This window comes from Dryobates pubescens, chromosome 12, assembly GCF_014839835.1.
Source record: "Dryobates pubescens isolate bDryPub1 chromosome 12, bDryPub1.pri, whole genome shotgun sequence".
NCBI lineage: Eukaryota > Metazoa > Chordata > Aves > Piciformes > Picidae > Dryobates > Dryobates pubescens.
The window spans coordinates 14,885,600-14,900,469 of record NC_071623.1 but is presented as its reverse complement, the minus strand read 5'-3'; the positions used below and the strand labels follow the sequence as shown (position 1 = coordinate 14,900,469).

General features: G+C 39.0%; 1 protein-coding gene across 8 annotated transcripts in view; it reads left to right on the top strand.

The window, feature by feature from the left end:
- Positions 1-14,323, top strand: part of CASK (calcium/calmodulin dependent serine protein kinase) — a 182,165-nt gene extending 167,842 nt beyond the window's left edge. For 6 of the 8 annotated variants that reach the window (XM_054166058.1, XM_054166056.1, XM_054166054.1 and 3 more), the window contains 5 exons: positions 1,620-1,700; positions 1,792-1,872; positions 4,826-5,028; positions 7,109-7,192; positions 13,226-14,323. In XM_054166058.1, coding sequence (XP_054022033.1) covers positions 1,620-1,700; positions 1,792-1,872; positions 4,826-5,028; positions 7,109-7,192; positions 13,226-13,402 — 626 coding nt within the window. In that variant the 3' untranslated portion in view covers positions 13,403-14,323. The remainder of the gene's footprint in view (positions 1-1,619; positions 1,701-1,791; positions 1,873-4,825; positions 5,029-7,108; positions 7,193-13,225) is intronic. The other 2 variants (XM_054166057.1, XM_054166055.1) reach the window with 1 other exon arrangement.
- The last annotated feature ends 547 nt before the right edge of the window (positions 14,324-14,870 follow it).

Here is a 14,870-nt window from a genome sequence, read left to right as displayed (position 1 = left end):
ATTTTTTTATTTCTTTTTTTTTTTACTATTATTATTTTCTAATGGGGAAAAATCCTTGCAGGCCTAGATACTTAGATTGGTAAAACTTTCTACTGTGTGGTAGATCTTTTAACTCTTTCTATTATGAAATTAGTTACTAATTAGTTGAAATAGTGTGAAGTTGCAAAATGGAAAGCCTTAAGAATTCAGTGTTTGTGGAATGGAAGAAAAATAAGATGAAATTCTTGCTTGTAATATTTGGGGAAAGGTTGAAGGAGGTTCTTTTTTAAGATGAAATTCAAAATGCTTCAAATAGACTAATAAGTTTTCCTGTCTGTGTCTTTTCAGTGCCTTAAATTGACAGATTAGTAGTTTGACTAAATTGAAGTAGTTGTAATTTTTTTCTCTAGGGTGAAAAGAGTGCCATTGAATTGAAAAATCTGCCCTCTAAAAAGAGATACATTAAGTTAAATCCCTTGCTGCTTTAACTGGGACTTTAGTACAAAGAGCATGTGCCTTCTGGTAGGCTCCACAGTCCTAATGTTGATCTGGGTGGTCATGGACTTCCGGAACAAGCAAACTAAAGCTTCCACCAGTGCCTGCTTCCCTAAGGGGCTGGGGAGGGGTAGAGGGGATATCTCCAGACATCCTAAAAAATGGATAGGATATAGCTGAGGTGAATAGACCAGTGTAGGATTTCAAAACACTCAAACATCCCATGCTTCAGAGGCAGCCTCCCCTCCCTTCTTTTTACAGCATGCATAAATACGGAGCTGAAAGCTCTTGTTCATCATTCTGCTCACAGTTGCCGCTTGCTGTAATCTTACAAACGTAATTAACTGCCTCCCGGCTTCTTTTTTTCAGTAGAATTTGGCATGAGTTACCAGCCATTGTGCTATTTGCCTCAGGAGAAATAAGCTGAGTTTAATGAACAAAACTTGATTTTTCAGTCATTATATACCTTGGCAATTGACTGATCAGGCATGATTGAATTCATCCAATTGAAATTATTTCTGAGATACTTCTACAATTTTTCCCCTAAATACAGTGGAGGTTCTTTTATGTAATGCCATCACTTTGTTAGAATTCTTCATTCTGTCACAAGTTTTAAAAGCATGACAGCTTAACTAGCATGTGTGTTTAAAGAGAACTCTAATTACAATTAACATGATGATAGTTTTGAGGAATAAATCCCACAAACCATTACCACTCTTCTCTACACATTTCTCATAGATGTTGTTAAACCAGGATTATGCAAGCATCCCTAACTTCAGTGTAAATAGATGTTCTCCTATTTATGTTGGTCACTGTCTATGGATTTTTCTTTAGTATTGCTATTTGTTAGGAATGCAAATGTGACTGGCATGCCATTTCAGCTAATTTTTGTGGTCTGCTGAACACTGCATGAAAGGACATGCAAACTTCCCTGAGCATTTCAGTAGCTTTGTTATTGCTTTTTAACAGCTTAAATGAACACTTTTGTTTAAATTGCTTAATGAAATGGTTTTGTTTTACATAACGTATTACTGTGTGTTGTAAACCTAAAACTTGCTAAAATAATCATTTGTAGCACAATTAATTATCACCCTTAATATGCCCTTTTTTTTCTTACCTCTGTGGGGATTTCTTTTGTGTTTTAGTGTTTGATCAATTAGATCTCGTCACATACGAAGAAGTAGTAAAACTGCCAGCATTCAAAAGGAAAACACTAGTCTTACTAGGTAATGTTGAGTTATTATTCTGAACATAACTGTAGTTTTGAACCCCTCCTGGTGGCAAAGTTGTAATTCATTTTTGTGTTGTGGATTATAGGTGCACACGGCGTTGGAAGGCGACACATAAAGAACACACTCATCACAAAACACCCAGACAGATTTGCTTACCCCATTCCCCGTAAGTAGCAATGCTTTAATCACAGAATCAGCCAGGTTGGAAGAGACCTCCAAGATCATCAAGTCCAACCTATCACCCAACCCTAACTAATCAACTAGACCATGGCCTTAAGTGCCTCATCCAGGCTTTTCTTAAACACCTCCAGAAACATCAACCCCACCACCCCCCTGGGCAGCCCATTCCAATGGGCAGTCTCTCTTTCTGTGAAGAATTTCTTCCTAACATCCAGCCTAAACTTCCCTCTGCACAGCTTGAGACTGTGTCCTCTTGTTCTGTTGCTGGTTTCCTGGAAGAAGAGACCAATCCCCACCTGGCTATAACTACCCTTCAGGTAACTGTAGACAGCAATAAGGTCTCCCCTGAGCCTCCTCTTCTCCAGGCTAAACAACTCCAGCTCCCTCAGTCACTCCTCATAGGGCTTGTGCTCGAGGCCTCTCACCAGCCTCGTTGCCCGTCTCTGGACACATTGCAGCATCTCAACATCTTTCTTGAATTGAGAAGCCCAGAACTGGACACAGTACTCAAGGTGTGGCCTAACCAGTGCTGAGTACAGGGGCACAATGACTTCCCTGCTCCTGCTGGCCACACTACTCCTGTTACAGGCTGGGATGCCATTGAGCTTCTTGGCCACCTGGGCACAGGTGCTGCAGAATTCTTTGTATCATCATTGGCAATGCACCCATTCTACTATCACTTGTCTGCAGTTCTGCTGAGGTGGAACCTGTCTTAAAGGTGGGAACTGTGATAGGACTGGGTATATTTCATCTTTTGTGGTTGGTTTTGGTTTGTTGTGTTTTTTTCCAGAAAGAGAGGTAATAAGTGTCACTACTTTTACATAAGATGTTTCTAAATATTCACAAAATTTGTCAAGCATATTTCTCTCTACCCTAAATGATTTCAATGTAGAATGATTTTAAGACATACTTAGTTTTTTGTGCTAATCGTACATTTTTAGTTCAGGTGAAACACCAAGGCTGTTCCAGTCTAAAACTCTGAATCATTCCCGTAAGAAAAAAATATAACCTGGATTGGGAAGAAACCTTTATCTGGCCAGAGAAGTTGCAGAGGCCCCTTCTCTGAGTCTAACCTGGATGTGTTCCTGTGTGGCCTTCCTTAAGTGATCCTGCTTTGGCAGGGTGGTTGGACTCAATCTCCAGAGTTCCCTTCTAACCCCTACCATTCTGTGAGATAAAGAGGTCATAATTAAAAATGCACTTTCAGTATTATGTGAATCTGCTCTGTCTTTCACCTGGCTCCAGGCAATTGAATTTATTCTCTCCAGCTCTCAGGCATGGATTTTACTGCATTTTCTTTCTTTTTCTACAAAACGGTAGTAGGAGTAAGGACCTTTTGAGATAGGCCTTAAATTGAGTGTGGAGTTTTGAGGAGTACTTTGTGAAGAAATTATCAATGTACTGAAAACCTGATCATAAAAGGTCATGTCACACACAGTGGTACTTAATTACAAGGATTAGTAAGCCAGAGATCTCTTACCACATAAGGCTGAGAAAGCAATATTTTAAAAGGATGTTAGTGCTAACTAGCTTCCACCGCTTGAAAAGTAATCAGGACCTGACCCACTTTTTAGACTTAAACCACCACACTCAGGAGAAAACCTCATAAGATTTAAGTAAAAAAGGAAAAAATACACAAGTATCCTTTACAAAAGAAAAGGACATAGGGAAAAATAAATGTAAGTTCAGCAGACCTAGGGCAGCAGTGAGTAGAATAGTGGTATTACATGGTTTATATAATCCATTGTTCTTTAATTCCTCAAAATAACTGTGATCTATATTTCTATAGAATGTTTTATCCTTGAAATATGCTAACTAATCCTTAGAACATTGCTAATTAATCCTCAGAATAGTAATAGGTATAACTAAAAATAGAAGATGAGTACCATTTTTTGATACCTTGTTTGACATTCTTCTAGGATTGTTGGAAGGTATGGGTGTAGAGGGGGAGGAGATGCAGTACTTCAGATATGTCACCAACTTAAGCATGGTAGTGGAAATATATGAAAGTAAATCAGTATATGTGAGAGAGTATTACATAGAAAAAGGCAAGTGGGTATCAGTGTGCCTGTGAGGAAACAAGGAGCAGATGGCCTACAGAATCACAGAATAGGTGATACCCAAAGGTCATATGGTCCCCTGATCAAGTAGAGCCACCTAGAGCCAGTTGCCAAGGACTGCATCCAGGCAACTTCTGAATATCTGCAAGGATGGAGACTCCATTGCCTCCCTGGACAATCTACACCACTGCTCAGTCACCCTCACAGTGAAAGTGTGTTCCCTTACTGTCTACATTTAGCCTCTCTCTGGGGCTAAACTGTAGCAGTTATTCTACCACCTGATGACCCAAAGGTTGAAAAGAAAACATAGCCAAACTGACACCACTGACAATACAAGATATATAAAGTTATATTCAGCCCAGCAAAAGTGCAGAAGTCACAATATCCATGAAGGCAGTGTTCAAGAACAGGAAAGAGAAGAGGAGCAGAGTGAGGAAACACCTTAACAAGTAGTTCCCCTCTCCGCAGCAAACTTCCTTCTTTATACTGAGCATGAAGCTCATGGTCTGGGATACACCCATGAGCCAACTCAAGTTAGCTGTCCTGGCTGACTCAGAACTGTTAATGGCCTGTGGCTGGCTTGCAATTCTGTCCCAGCAAAAGTAGGACACTGACGTTCAGAGAGAAGCTCCTGTGCCCATGTTTCAGTGTGTGCCCATTGCCTCTCGTCCTGTTTCTGAGTGTCACTGAAAAGAGATAGGTTCCATCTTCTCTGTACCTTTGCTTTAGATGTTTGTACTTATTGATGAGATGCTCTCTGAGCCATCTCTTCTCCACCTGAACAGTCTCAGCTCTCTCATCCTTTCCTCATAGAGGAGATGCTCCAGATAAGCTTAATACTGCTTTTTGTCCTAAAAATATTTTGTTTTGTGCTTTCAGACACAACCCGACCTCCAAAGAAAGATGAAGAAAATGGGAAAAATTACTACTTTGTATCACATGACCAAATGATGCAGGATATATCAAACAATGAATATTTGGAATATGGCAGCCATGAGGATGCAATGTATGGGACAAAACTGGAAACAATACGAAAGATCCATGAGCAGGGACTAATTGCAATACTTGATGTAGAACCTCAGGTAACAAACTAGAAGTGTATAATGGGACTCATCACAAATCCTTCATCTTGATTTTATTGAGATGTATTTCTTTTTATTGATTGCACCCCAGAGAAGTAATGCATACAATCATGTGGAACAAAAGTCCCTGGAACACCAAGGCTGCAATCTGTGTAGTTGAATTCTGGTAATCACCTGGTTAGAAGAATATATAGCGAAAACAGATTCATTGTTTAGCTTTGGAATGCAACCAGTGTAGCTTGCAACTGTGCTTACCATGTAACTTCCTGTCCAGTGAATCACATCAAAACAAGTCATTGCATTGCCTGCTAGGAGTGATGTTCAGATGTTTTCAAAACCTTCTTCCTGATGCTTTATCAGAGGATAATCCTGTTCCTAAGTGATTCTTGCTCATTGAGCGTGGTCAGTCACCGAGACTGATCCTGTTTGCACAATGATCAGAGGAGTGTTGTCACTTTATCAGCTCCTTTCCGTGTTGCAGTATGATACTTTTGGGAAGAAGGCAAGAGGGAAGATCAGGAACACTAATAGTTTGTTCATTCTTGTTATAAAATCTTCAGTGGAAAACGGATTTATTTCCTTTGAAACATCCATGTACTCACAGCTTTCACAGGCTGTTTATATGTTTAAGTGAGACAACATGAATAGGAACAAATGTGATGTTTACATTACTCTGGCAGATTGAAGGTAATGTCAGGGAAGACAATGTTGTGATCCGTGTTATGTAGTTAAACTTGCTACCTTCAATCTTCTTGGAGAATGGATTCAAATCCATTAAGAATTTCATAATAGAAATGAGATACCTGGCTGAATTATTTAGGACAGTTCACATAGCATGCTGGTGTGGTGCTGTACGGAGAAATAAACCCCCACATGTAACAGGGAGAGCAGCTTTTATAGTTAGTTCAAATGAAGCAGGTGTTAAAAACAAACTCTCGTAATAAACATTTTCAACTTGCATTATTCAGAAGCATTACAATTCTCAGAAATCATTTTCATCTTTGTTAGGGTATATTTACACTTGGTAACAGCTGCCTTTGTTACACTTCCTCCAGCATGTCTAGCAGGCCTCTTTCTTAACCAGCTTCCTCATGCATCCATTTCAGCTCATTAAGGCCAGCTTGTTTGTGGGCTTCTTCCTAGTTATCTCATACTGCTTGCTTATGTTCCCTTGGGGCTCTTAGTTACGTGAGTTTTCTTGACTTTCACATATGGACTTTACCTCTTGTGTAGAGGACCTTGGCATAGGTGATAGATAGAGGTGGGTTTCAAGCAGCCAATATGAAAAGCGTCTTTAGGTTGGAAAAACCACAAACTGTTACGAAGACAGGAAGTGGAAGGAGCAAAGAAGACTAACTTTTAGTAGTGTTACTTTATCTTGTCCATTAGTTCAGTTCAGGTGTATTTACATGCCTCAGTCTATCTTGGATCTACACCAAAGTTTCACATATGGCAGCTTTGTGTGTCACTCAGTAAATTAGGCCTCAGTCAAGTGTTTTATGAGAACTCTTTTGTGTAGATCTGGCTCAGGGGATTGGTGCTGCATTAGTGCCATGCTTGGTTTTTTTTCAAACATCACTGCACTTAACTTACAAAAAACTTCCAGCCTCTCACATCACATTTTCATTTGTGTCAGAAGATCATTTGTGTTGGTAGGTAGAAAAAGACCCAAAAAGTTATGTTCTAATCAATATTCGTTCTGTTGAATACAGAATACAGTTGACTGTTTTCCCTATTTATGGCATGACTGAATTTTTGTACATGGTATTAATCAGTTTAAATGCAAACAGATTTCTGCACTCTTTAAGGCTGAATAAGGAGAGCTTCTTTGAGCTTATGTTAAAGCTTTTATTGTCCTGAAAACTCACTTTAAGTAAGGATAAATACACAGTTTGACCACCAAAAAAATGTAAAACCATGCAGAAAGTTAAGTGTTTGTGTTACTAAGGTCTTGTCTCCAGATCAGTTGAAAACAAATACTAGCATTAGTAAATGATGATTTTGCTTGTGTGACTAAAACTTATTTCACATTAATTGTTGGGGAGTCCTTCTAAAGTATCTGATTTTTTTTTTCACCTAGGCATTGAAGGTCCTGAGAACTGCAGAGTTTGCTCCTTTTGTTGTTTTTATTGCTGCACCTACGATCACCCCAGGCATTAATGAGGTATGGCATATTGCAGTCTAATATTCTATCAGAGACAGAGTTAAGGATAAGAATCAGATATCCAGATAAGACTCTAGTTATTTTCCTGTCTGTAGATGGAGGGGCAGAGAGACAGCTGTACCAGCAGCATTAGTATGCAGATTGAGATGTATTTATTGAAAATGAACTGATTTTTCTAATCCAAAATATGAACTTCAAGTCAGAGGATCCACATATTTCATTCTAAAACTAAGTACTTCCTTCCCTGCCCTAGCTCAAAGATCCTTTTCCAAATCCTTGACAAATCATTAGCACAAATTACTCAACTCTTGAGTTGCAGTGCTAGATTACATCTGTCCTGAGCTGAAGAAATCACTGTGTTATCCCACCTTTATCCTTAGTACTTTTTCTATACAGAAAATACATACCAGAAATAGGCATGTTTCTTTTGAAGGCTCTTCTCTTAAGAATTGGAAGCTTTGACCAAGGGTTAATTCCTTGTGGAATAATGTTAAGCATTCATGGAGTTCCACATCCTGAATTTCCTAGGTAGTTTTTATGAAGTATCTGCTCTGCAGATTGCTATTGATTTTGAAGATGATATCAAGTAGTTCTAGATTTAGCTCACAACAGGGCAGACAGTATTTATACAAACACTTTATCTGCTCAGCCTTTTTTAACCCATTATATTAAGGTATTTAATATATTGGATTTGACCATGGGCCTGTTTCAGATCTCCTAAATGTCTCCTTGCTCACGCCAAAGTAAAGTCAGAAGCCCTGTATCTGTAGTCTTGTTTCTTTAGAAATGTAATTACAGTATCATAAGTATGAAACTATGACATCATTTGCAGGAGAATAAGGAACAAGGCAAACTTATTTTAAGGCAAATACCCTGAATGATTATTAAAACAGCCCACAGAAAGTGAAACATACTGGCCTCAAGCTGCAATTTTACTGGCATGTGAGACATTCTACTAATTCACTGTTACTGAAGAGAGTCATTCTCTCTACCTTGCTCCAGGGACATACACTGCCATGGCACTTCCCAGATCCTTTAGCAAGCTACCTCAACTCAATATTGGGTATTTGTTGGTTTCATGCAGCTCACAAAGGATCTGACTGCCAGAAGAAGCAGTGAAAACATTACAGCTAGGAAGGAAAACAGAAAGGGGAAAAGGGATCTTTTAAATTACATTGTTTCACTGTCTAATGGGCTCATGCCCTAACTGATAAATATTATGATTGCACAGGTGAAGACCTCTCAGAACATTACAATTTGCAGTGTTGGTGAAGTGGCAGTTTGGCTGGCTGCTGGTGCTGTTGTATGCTGTAAATCAGTACAATCTCGAAAAAAATACTACCTGTTTGGATTCTACACTGAATTTGCCTCTGTGCAAGCAAATGGCATGGCATCACTTTAAAGAAAGAGTCGTTCTTAGGATGTTACCAGGCAAGCACTGTGCTTACAGCAGTGCTCAGGCAGCCAGGTGTCCTGTGGAACTGTGCAATTGCCTGACTTTATTGCCTCTACACTTTCATCTCACCTCCCAGACAGTCTTCTGTCACCTCACTCATCTGCTAGTGGTACTTAGACATTTGAGAGAGTTCCTATGAGGGAGAAAATTGTTTCTGTGGTACACTGGAAAGAGGACAGAAACGTACTTTTTATGTGGTAGTGGTGGGGAGATATTTGCTCATGCCAAAGAAATATTGGTACAAGTATTACATTCTAAATACTTGCATTCATGCTGTAAGACTCTGTCTTTATTTTAAGCTCTTGTGACTAAAGTCTCTGTGCACACAGAGTCTCACTCAGGCACATGAATCGCTGAACTGATGCCACTCTTACAAAGCATGCTAATTCATTAACCAACTAAGCTTAAGGATAGGGAGGAGCAGGAAATGGAAATAGCAATGGACCTTGCCCAAAGAGAGGATTCGCTTTCTAATGTTCACTGAACTGCATGAAGGGAGATAGGCAAATTGTGTCTGTGTGTTTTAGCAGCCTGCAAGGCAGCAAACAAGGGTGGAGAGTGTGTGTTTCGTATTTCCCATTCATGCCTCCTTTTTGAAAGGTTCATTTGCATAACAAGTATCCCTTCCTGTTTATCCTTTTACCCTGCTTTGTTTGTTTTATTTACACGTTTTGCAAACACTTCTGCAAGTAACTCTCCTTTCCCCAGCCCCTTATGTTTTCTTAAATTTCATCTTTGCTTTTCTTTTCATTTTCCTGCACTCCTACTAATTGTACATAGCTGCCAAAGTGGTGCAGAAAATTGCCTGTAAGTACCAGCTAGGGGCTGACAAGGGAGTCCTAGTTATTTCAGTAGTTATAGAATGTAGATATGCTTGTTCCCATTCAACATTACTTTCACCACTGGAATAAAAATATAATGTAATAATGGCTTTAGATAGCTGTGCTAGAACTATCTGCTAGCAAAAAGAAGCTAGACAGTAAAATTTCTACTCTTAGAGCTGTACATTTGAACTTCATGGCAAAATCAGTGCAGACACCTGATCTTGAAGGTATATCTTGAGACACTTTGGCTTAGACCACACAAAATATCTCCTTAATCAAGGACCACTCAGCAAGTTAGGAGACAAAATATTATGCTTTCCAACAGTGCACTATGAGCAATTCTGCAAAGTAGAAGACCAATTTAAATCATATGGGAAATCTCCCAGAGTGTATCCACCTGTATAATCACAAAGGAAACTTAAATTAGGCTATTGCTGTGCTGAGCCAGAGAGAGGAGAGAGCACATCAGGAAACACTGGAGTAGTTCCTCATTCCTCTTCCATATCTCACATTGCCCAGACAGCAGCAGAGAGAAGTTGGCAGGCTCCACATTTTTGATCTAAGTCATTATTGAGCCATATGTAAATCTTTACTGAGCCAAATTCTTCTGAGTTTTATCTGTGCTTCCTCTCTTCCTACAGCCAAAGAATAAAAGCAATTTTTGTTAAGAAGTTTACAGTCCCAGCAGCTGTTTGAGGAGAATTTCTGTTGGAGCAGAATTGGCAAAGGCCTGATGTCATGTTTATACATACTCACAGCCTTAGAAGGGAATATTAGTCCTTTGTTTGACTGTCACAAGTGGCAGACATTGTCCTATGTACTTTAAGAACAGAGAAAACCAGCCCTCAGAAACCAAAGATATCACTGGTGGCCATTCTGCATGTGGGAGAGATTTTGTGGATAAAAGCCATGTTTCACTCCATTCTGTCCCAGCTGTGGATGGAGACAGTATTAGAAAAGTGAACTGAAATGCAGTGGTAGGAAAGAAAAATCTGTTCCTATAATGGGCACACTGCAACTAGGCCTACATAAAATACCTACTGCAGGAATGCTGAAGGAAGAAGAAAGGATGTTCTGCTCCTAAATGTGAAATTACTGAAGCTGTTGACATTCATTTGTTTGCCTGCAGGTAGCCAAACATTTTGATAAGCATCTTTTTTCTTGATACTACTGGAAGCACAACTGCTGGAGAATATTCTTATTGATCTGGGATGTTCACTCTTCAAAATGTAATTAAGGAATGTTAGAGAAACTGTCAGGAGCATACCACAGCAAAAATGTTGAGGAAGTGTTAGCTTTGAAGATGAATTTTGGCATTTAAGCCTTACAGACAGGACTCTGGCATGGGTTTGAATGCACAAATAAATACTCTTACTGCAAACCCAGGTGAAATTTGGCCTCAGAAGTTTAAAAAACAAAAATAAATTAAAATTAACTTTTTTTCTCCCCCCCCATTTTTTAAAAATAAAAACCACGCACAAGAACTTCTTTTTGTTGTTGTAGAACTTGAGAAACTTTGAAGCTATTTGAAAACTGCTGCAGTGGCCTATCCCCAACTTGTTAGTGCCCCTACATGAAGGAAGAAATGCTTTACATTTCCAACGGGCTAGGAAATTTAGATATGCCAAAATACAACAGAAGGGGAAGATAAGTCAGAAAAATATTAGAATTGACTTCATTTTTTTAATTCTTAGTTTTGTGACATCTGTATGTGCCAGGTAAATGCTAATACTCTTCTCTACCTACCAGCTGAGGTTTTTTAAGCTGAGGTAGCTGCCAGTTTTTCAGATTTTTGTTGTCAGTCACAGTAAGATAGATGCTTTAGTGAGTGGTGCTCATCCTCATGCTTCTAGTAAAGATGACACCAATAGGAAATCTTAATAGCAGTTAGAAAGCTACCTAAGTCTTAACAATTCTAAAGCTTCATAGTTTTTTTTTCAGGTACTGTTAGCCTTGTGCCACAAGATTAAAACTCTTTTAAAGGTGCAATATGATTTTGCTAAGACTGCCTTTAAATATATTGATCTTAGTGAGGTATGTTAAGCACTGTAAATACTCTGCTTGACAAGTATGATTTATTGTTTTTTCCCTGTGTAGGTTAATTTAAGCATTAAAATGTAGGTCCTCTGCTGGTATAAATAGATGTCTCTTTTGGAATCTATGAGAACTTGGCAGTTTGCCTAACTAGGTTTTTGGCTTTAAGATACTGGGCCATATGAAATGCACCACCAAAATATTTAATATTATTGCTCCCTGTTGTCCAATTTGTTAATAGCATAAATTAAGTTTGCATGAACTGCTGTTTTCTACAGAAGTTTCAAGCATCACTTGGAATTCGTGTTCCCTTGGATGGAGAGCATGTGAGGAGTATTTGTCTAACTTTGAATGCATATCAAGTGATGGCAACATCATCTCCCTCATTTGAGGCTGCTGCTTCAGAAAAGAAGCAGAACTGTAACTTTGATATAGAACTTCTCCTCCAGAAGTGGCTGGTTTCATAGCTACTGGGAAGGACAACTGTCTCAGTGTAGGTTGTTCCCTTTGGAGGACCTGAAAGCCACTGTCCTACTATAATTACAAATAGTTGGGAAACTCAAACAGAAAAAAAGGGGAGGGGAGGAGTCTGTTATTAGCTGGATAAAAATTCCTTTCACAGAATAGTTTATTTTGAAAACAGCTATAGGCACAGTGTCTGTACTTCCTGGAGCCTAAAACTGTGTTATCACAAAGGGTATCTCAGTTGATTGATGAAGTAGGGTGACACTATAGATCACAGAGCAGCAGGAGTCAATACTTCTGATAGATAGTTTTGCCCTTATAACTATCCCAAACCTGTGAGGTAGAAAGCACTTGATTACTTCCCTGTGGCTATTTCAGGGTTCCTGAAAGCAGGATTTTGTTTATTGGGTTTGGGTTTTTTTTTTCATTTCTAAGGGAATTTTCAGGAAAAGAGTTCAAAATCATAATTGCTGCAGAGCCCTAGAAAGAAGGCTTTTGCGGTCTCTCAGGAAGGCAGAGCTCATTAACAAAGCCCATGGTTGTAGCATTGCTGACTGCACAAAGTCTGGCAGCCCAGCCACAAAGTACAGTGCACTTGGTTCTGTAGGGACATTGGCACAAAGTCCTGGAGAGCACCAGTGTGCTGTCGTGTGTCCTTCCCAAGAATGGGCTGTATGGTTTGTTGTCAGGATCTCACACTAAGGGATGCTGGAAATGGCATGCTCTGCAACAGGAACCACAGAGTAATGCAGAGTGGGAACTTCCTTATCAACAAATTTTGATTAAAGGAAGTAGACCTAGAGGACTGATGTTGAATGGAAAGCATTACCAAAACTGGAAAGAGCTGACACCTGACAATATAGCCTCTCCTGTGTCCTGTGTTCTTACCTGGACATAGGCCCAATTGCTCGTAAAGCACTTTGTACTTCTTATTCACATATGGTCCCCATTGCTCGTGTCTGTGCTGCTTTTCTTTCCATTCTCTGCCTTGCTTTTTTAACACTAGATTTGTGGTTTGTCTCAAGTAATGCCAATAACTGAGTGCTGTTTGAATGTCAGCTTCAAGAGAGAAATTGTACCATTTCTCCCATGTGATTTCCACATAGTGGGGGGCAGCTAAACCACGTAGGCTCCCTAGGCCTTTTCTTGCCTGTTTCCTTCTCTGTAAGCAGCAGTTAGAAAGCTGCTGTAGGAAGAGAACAAAAGGATCCAACTTGTCTCTCTCTCTCATTTTCTTCTTTAACCACCAAACAGGATGAATCTCTTCAGCGCCTGCAGAAGGAGTCTGAAATCTTACAAAGAACATATGCACACTACTTTGACCTAACAATTATCAACAATGAAATCGATGAAACTATCAGGCACCTGGAGGAAGCCATCGAGCTTGTGTGTACAGCCTCACAGTGGGTCCCAGTCTCCTGGGTCTACTAGAGCAGTCCCGAGAGAATTGAGGAGAAAAACAAAACAAAACAAATCTGTTATTACTGGGAACCACCTCATACATGGAAAACCTCTTCGTTATTGACCTTGTGTCAACAGGTCTTGGCCCCTAGAGACTACCTAGATGTAGTGTGACCTAAAATATAATTATTGTCATGTCCGAATAGATAGGAGGAGGGGGAAAAAGAAAAACACTAATTTAAAGAGACAGTATCTTCCTTTTTTTTGTTTGGTTTTTGGGTTTTTTTAATCATTTCTCCTAAACATTAATAAAAAAAAATGTATCTTTAAATGTATGTATTATTCAGTCCTTTGGAATGTCATATTTTGGGGAAATCATAGCTTTTTATTTCAAGGGCCCCTGAAAACTGCACAAAATAGATGCTGCTTTCTATAATCTATTTTAATAGTAATAATAATATGATTCTGTTACCTTAACTTGGGGGTGGATCACTACATTCTTTTTAGAGTCTGATTTTTATGGATTGGAATATTTTTGCTTTCCTTTATTTATTTGAAGTAATTAGTCTAGTGGCTACGAAACAAACTCATAAATTTTAAAGGCCTTTCTTCGCTTTCGTTCGTTCGTTCGTTTGTTTGTTTTCCCCCTAGGATAGTATTTTTAAGTACTCTAGCGTGACATCCAGCTAACGTGATACTGTCTCTTTGAAGAAAGAACTCTGTAAAACTCTTTTAGGAATTTGAAATTGGGTCTTGACTCTTAATGCATGTGGACAGTCGCAAGCGTTCATGCTGTTGGTGTATCTGTGTTGATAAAACCTGTAATCTACAGCAAAGTACATTCCGTTCATGGGAACACCTACCCAAGGGAATAAAAGCGAAAACATTATTCTGACTTAAGTTGTAAACCTATGCACATCCCTTGCATTTTGGGCAACTTTATAAAAAGAAAGGGGGGGGGGGGGGGGGAGGGGGAAAGGAAAAAAAAAAAAAAAGAAAAAAAAAAAAAGACAAAAAACCAACAACAAAGCAGAACTGATTTTTATTAATAATAATCATGTAGTGAAATGTGTTTGTAATTTTTGTCTCAATTTAATTTGTTGTAAGGTGGGAGGGGGCAAATAACTGGTTTCGCCATTTCAGATCCGTGTTGTCTGAGAGTATTAACGTTTTAATTGAGTTTAAGCAAAGAAATGCCAATTTTTAATATGTATGTAATTGTTTTAAAAAAAAAAAAAAAAAAAAAAGAAGAAGAAGAAGAAGAAGAAGGGGGGGGCAAAAAAATGCACACATTTTGAAAGGAAAATAACTGTGCGACGAAGAAACCAGTTCAGGCATTGCGACAAACCGACTTCTCCAAAAGACTCGTCTCCAACAGCCCTGTAAATTCCTTTCCAAGCGGTAATTGACTCTACAGTCTGACCAATTTTTTTATTTTAAATATACTTCCTTTTATGTGTTCAACAATTAAATGCTTTTGGGTCCTTCATTTCATCCC